Genomic DNA, 5,829 nt, shown 5'->3' with positions numbered 1-5,829 from the left:
AAGAGTTTGTGGGTGTGCAGGTTCGAATTGAGGGGTGCAGGAAGCAAAAGCTTTTTAAATTTATAGAGGTGCATGCATTAACCTCGAACAAGAAAGGGCCCGGCCCACTCTAAAAAACCCTTTGTGAAGCTTATGAATTGTTTCTCTTTCCGCAGGGTTTATAGCAACAATGGCTCTTCTTCCTTGAAATCTTGGTGTGAATGAGGTGAGTGAAATGCCTTCTATTTCTAACCTAATGCTACTTTGATTTAAGGTCACTATAATCATAGCAATAATGGCGCTTTTATTTCTTCATTGTTGTGCTGTGCAGTTTCATTTTCCAACAACTATTTATTGATTTTTGTTTTGGAAGCTGCTCCAAGTTTGTGAGTGACGGGTAAGTTATATTCGTCATCGTTATGCTCTGTTTGCATAATTTGTAATTCCTGTTTTTCCGTTTTGTTTTTATCTCAATTTCGTAGTATACAGAACTTTTTGAACAAGGGTTGTTTCCTACAAATCAAACAACTGAGAATTGTCAAACATCACATTGTTTCTAGGTATTGAGGAAAAAGAAGCAATTTATAGTTATTGGATAATGATGTCCTGTTTGAATGCCCCATTCACCAGTCCTATTTAGCTCTCGCATGGTTAGATTAAAACCAGGAAATTCTTTAGGTCCATCCCTCTATCCTCTTTGCCTATACATAAATGTTTCATCACAAGTGGTAACCTCAAGGAGCTCGATGTAATTATCTCATTTTTGAATTGATCTGAGTTCATGAACTACATGGACCTTGTTTAGAGATAAGTCTGTGTTTGTGAAAGTGCTTTGTTTGTCTTCTAACAACCGGAGAACCATTGGGCAGAAGTTGTTTGTTCTGACTCTAAATTGGATTATGTTTATGGTTTTGGGTATAAAAGAAATCACCTGAAGGTTAAGCTTAGGTAATGAGAGTTTTGGTTCAAAATGCTCCCTTTTTAAATATCATCACCTATGAAGTCCCAATATAATCAGAAGAAGAAAGCTGCATAAGCATCCTCCCCTTGAGCTGTATTGATTATTGAAAAATGAGAATAACTGTCAAGGTTTCAATCATAATTTCTTCTCTAGAAATGCATCTATCAATCTCAGTATTTATTTCATCTGGGTCACTGAGTGATAGAAATGAATTTTATGAATTCTTATGTTTTGCTAGTTTACAAGAAAATAGTACTTGGTTATTTAGACTAACTGAAACATATCCACTGAAAATGGCATCACTAAAAAAATAGATTTTCTGTTGTACTCAGATAAATCAAAAAATATTTGGATGGTTTTATCGTTATGATCAAATGCAGTTCCCTAATGACTTATTTAGTTATAAGCTGTACTGCTACTGGCTTTTTAATGTGATGTACTGATTAGGATTGGATCTTTATGAAAAGAAAAGGCACATTTACTAAATTATGTTATTGAAAATTTACCACAATTCTTTCATACGACAGATAATTGACTGTGAAACCTTTGTCACCCCATTTTATTATGGTTCATCTTGCAGCTGTTTTCTGGCTGAGTCACTCGGAGTTCTTGTTGTATAGTTTGTACAAAATCTGGAAGGTCAATTAGTTTAAGGTATCTTTTATCTCAGTAGCGGAAAGCAAGAAAATATAGCCAACAAATTTATTGCTGTCAGGGATACTGTGGAAATTCAAAAAAGGTGCAGCCTGCCCAGGGTTACCTATTTAGTTTTGGAAGTTGGCAATTTGAAAATACTTAAAAATGTCTTTGGCTGCTCCGAGTTCCCTTTTGAAGGTGGAGGAAATACAAGGAAGAGGGAGGGGAATGGTTGCATCTCAGCCCCTTAAAGCCGGTCAAATTGTCCTAAAAGACTCTCCCATTCTGCTGTATTCAGCTTTGCCCTTGATCAGACAGTCTTTGTCATTGTCGTCCTCTGCCTCAATTTCATGTTTCTGTGATCACTGCTTCAGAACCTTGCCTCCAATTTTACAGGGAGATTCTTCATTATCCACAGTTTTGTGCCCCAATTGTCACTACCATCGCTTCTGCAGCTCAACTTGTCTTTCAAAGGCATTGAACTCCTCCCATTCTTCTTGGGTATGTCAAGCGTTATCTAGTCTCAGAGCCAATTCTCTACTGCTTGAACAGCCCCTTGAGTGCCAAGTCCAGGCTAATTTTCTCGTAGCTGCCTACAATCATGCCAATATCTCCCCTTCAGACTTCCAAATTATGCTTTCTCTCCAGGGTTCTCCTGATGATACCACCATTGCCGCAGCCCAGTTCCTACACCCTCTTATTTCATCTCTCTGCTCACTTTCTCTCATTAGTCCCCAGAATGGATTTTCTTTAGAACTCACTTGTGCACTTCTTGTCAAGGACAAGCTCAATGCCTTTGGAATAATGCAGCCCTTCTCTGCAGATGACGACCTGAGATCTGTCAGAGCTTATGGTATTTACCCTTATGCTTCCTTTTTTAACCATGATTGCCTTCCCAATGCCTGCAGATTTGATTATGTGGACAGCAATCCACATGAAGAAGGCCATAATACCGACTTTATTATTAGGATGATTAATGATGTTCCCCAAGGAAGGGAGATCTGCTTGAGTTATTTCCCTGTGAATGAAAACTATTCTAGTAGGCAAAAGAGATTGATTGAAGATTATGGCTTCTCCTGTAATTGTGATCGATGTAATGTGGAGTCAAATTGGTCAGATAATGATAGTGTTGAAGATAATGTTGCTGAGGATGAAGAGGAAGCTATGGATGAGGACCAATATGAAATTATGGAAGCGTCAGACAGTGACAAACATGCCCTTGAAGACAATAATGATTTCCCACATGCATATTTCTTTTTAAAATACATGTGTGATAGAACGAATTGCTGGGGAACATTAGCTCCATTACCTCCACAGGGCGATACTCCATCCAATGTCATGGAATGCAATGTCTGTGGCAAATTGAAGAGTGACGATACCTTTGATAATGATGAAGGTCTTGTGGAGGACTAAGCATCTAGCATGTGACTTTAGTAAGTAACCTGCATTCCTCACACACACACACACACTCATATACTGTCCTATCCATAAACTTGTGACTGAGTAACGCTGGTTTCTTTTAGAAAACATTGATTGTCCATTTACAATTGAAGAACTTAGTTTAGGAGATTGAAACCTGGTCTTAAAGTCTGAAGCCTTATTCATAGGCCATTTAATGCATGATGATTGTAATAGATAAAAGGTACAAATCTGAAGTAATTGGTTACCAAGGAAAAAGACTGACTAGTCTTTCTGGCCATATGGATAGTCAGAGTCAGACTGAATTTTTTTTTCGTTGTTGTTATTCATTTCTGGTTCGACCTAGTATGTTTTCGTAATTTTGATGATGTTTTAGATGATATTGAATTATCGTCAAACCATCATTCTTCAGTCTCTGTTCAAGTTATGTCTTGATTGAAAGATAATGCCACATTGTTCATTAACCGGAGTAAGGGAAGGAAGGATGAATAGGAAAAGCTTTTGATAATGTGTGATGATGGAGAATTGGAGTCCATGACATGCAATCACAAATAACCCTGATGTTAAATAATTGGTTGTGAGTAGTTTTTGGGGTATTTTTCTTTTTCAATTGGAACAGTACAAATGCCAATTGAATTCAACTGACCAAAATATAAGCTTGAGTTTAACTGGGGTTTAGACTGTTCCAATCGAAAAACAAACGTGTCACTGATATGAAATTCAAATTAAAAGTTGTCATTTTTCCTCTTCTATTCCGCCCTTTTTGTACGGAGCTTGTTTATCAAGCTTCTATAGATTCTTTTCTTTAGAATTTTTAAAAGACACGACTTGTTACCCTGTTAGAAACTTTTATATTTTTCTATTATTTATAGTGTATCGTTCTTTTGAATTTAATCGGTGTTCCATTACTTTTTTTCGGAACAACTACGCACAGAATGTACACAACTTTCTCTCATTGGATTGTGCCTTTTTTTTACAAGATTAATGTCTTGTAGGTATTGTTGCTTTTTGCATGTAGATGAAGGGAATTCTTCCTAGATTTTGCGGGAGTTGCACTGAACGAGTAGACCAATGCTTACTCAGGAATCAAATGTGACTTTTGTGTTTTGTTTTGAAGAGTACAATAGTATGTTCTATGATGTGGTTTGTTACTTTATACAAATTCCGATTTGGAATTGCCGGCAAAATATTAGCATCTTAGTTTTTGAAATGTACTTCTGTTTGATGATAAAAGTCTCTTGCAAGAGCATAATGCTTGGCGCTAAGCTAATGAAAACCTTTGATACAAAGTTTTTAACATCAAAAGAAAAATCTGATAACATTTCAGAGATTAAAAGAAAAATCTGAATATTTTAAGGACCATGTAGTGTGAGAACTTTTTCGGATTGAAATATAAAATTAAATATTTTTCAGGTGGCAAAAGAAAAGATTTTTTTTATCAGAAACTAAAAGAAAGATGTGAACATGTCTGGTATAAAAATATATTTATGCAGAAGGTGAATATTTCTATTTTAAAACTTAAATTCTTGAAAACATTGGTTACACAAGTCTTTGGTGAAGTTTTTGGACTGTGTATATTTCTTTTTCCTTTGAAAGATTATAATTTTTTATAATAGATATCGTTGCAAGACTTGCAAAATTAAAGGAAAACTCGTTTATTGATAAGTTGGCCTTATAATTTTAGTTTAATCAAAGGGTTTGGAGAGTTAAGAATTTGTGGCCATTCCTTTGAAACTTGTATGAGTTTGTTTTGATTAGTGAAAGAAACCCAATTTGCCACTTGAATCTTAAATCCCCCTTAATCCAATGGTTTACGCTTAGAAGAGTTTCTCTATAAATTCCTTCTATAAAAAAGTTTAAGAAAATAAATTAAAACAAATTTTTTTTCTAAATTAAAATTAATCATTAACTAATTTATAAAAGTTTTTTTAAAATTTTAAATTCTAATTTTTATTTTAATTTTTTTTAAAAGAAGTTAAATTCTTTTTTTTTTCCTTCTCGTTTTTTTCTTTTCTAAAAAGATATGTGGAGAACCTGATTCATTACACCTCTTAATCTTTAATACAAAAACAAAGAAGATGGGAAAAAAATATCATTACTTCAACTGATTCAATTTGTAAATCCAATTTTAAGATCAACTGTGAATTTAAATTAATTTACTCAAAAAATAATCATGATCTTTAAACCCTTTTTTCTGTAGAGGTTTATGAAAAGAAAATATTTGCTTCTCATGATTAAGCTGTACCAAATTTTTGACTTGCAATTTCTCTCTCCATATTACGTCATAATCATTCTTTGAAAAAGAAAAATGAAATTGAGGTGCAATTTTATATATATATATATATATATATATATATATATATATATATATATATAATTCAAAGAAGTTGGCGAAAAAGAAAAGCGTTAAAATTGAGATGATGAGTAACTACTCGTCAAAGTCCTAGCACTCGATTTATCTTTTTAGGGCTTTGGTATGTATTTTGATTCCTCTTTCTTTTTTTTTTCTTTATTGCACGATGTTAAATTAACATTTTTAAAGCAAAATGGGATGATTGGTACCTAAAAGAAATTATTCCTCTACTTTCTTTTTCCTTTGAATAGTAAGCAATTAAAAGGGCCATGGTGAGATTAAAATTTTGTTGAACACTTTGGATTCAATTGGGTAAATTTCTGGTTCCCATAAATGCCTGAACTATGTAAAATATTTGGACACAATAATTGTTTGCCTGTTTCATCTAACACTCAAGTTGATATAGTACCCAGGAAAGAGTTGCTGGGATTGTAAATGGACATTGTACTTTTTAAAACTTGAATGAATTCAAATTTCCTCC

At 33.9% G+C, this 5,829-nt stretch overlaps 1 protein-coding gene across 4 annotated transcripts; it reads left to right on the top strand.

The window, feature by feature from the left end:
• LOC137811655 (histone-lysine N-methyltransferase ASHR2) lies at window positions 1-4,205 on the top strand. Of its 4 annotated transcripts, none has more exons than XM_068613463.1 (4): window positions 1-205; window positions 311-376; window positions 1,521-3,009; window positions 3,976-4,205. In XM_068613463.1, the coding sequence occupies exon 3, from the start codon at window positions 1,742-1,744 to the stop codon at window positions 2,987-2,989; it is 1,248 nt and encodes a 415-aa protein (XP_068469564.1). In that variant the 5' UTR covers window positions 1-205; window positions 311-376; window positions 1,521-1,741; the 3' UTR covers window positions 2,990-3,009; window positions 3,976-4,205. The 4 variants fall into 4 exon arrangements, with proteins under 4 accessions (XP_068469564.1, XP_068469565.1, XP_068469566.1 ...); XM_068613464.1 differs by having other exon boundaries at window positions 100-205; window positions 4,014-4,205; XM_068613465.1 differs by lacking the exon at window positions 3,976-4,205 and adding an exon at window positions 3,100-3,309 and having other exon boundaries at window positions 100-205.
• The last annotated feature ends 1,624 nt before the right edge of the window (window positions 4,206-5,829 follow it).

This window comes from Phaseolus vulgaris, chromosome 2 (assembly GCF_000499845.2).
Source record: "Phaseolus vulgaris cultivar G19833 chromosome 2, P. vulgaris v2.0, whole genome shotgun sequence".
NCBI lineage: Eukaryota > Viridiplantae > Streptophyta > Magnoliopsida > Fabales > Fabaceae > Phaseolus > Phaseolus vulgaris.
The sequence above is the reverse complement of the archived record's forward strand: the minus strand, read 5'-3'. Positions and strand labels throughout refer to the sequence as shown.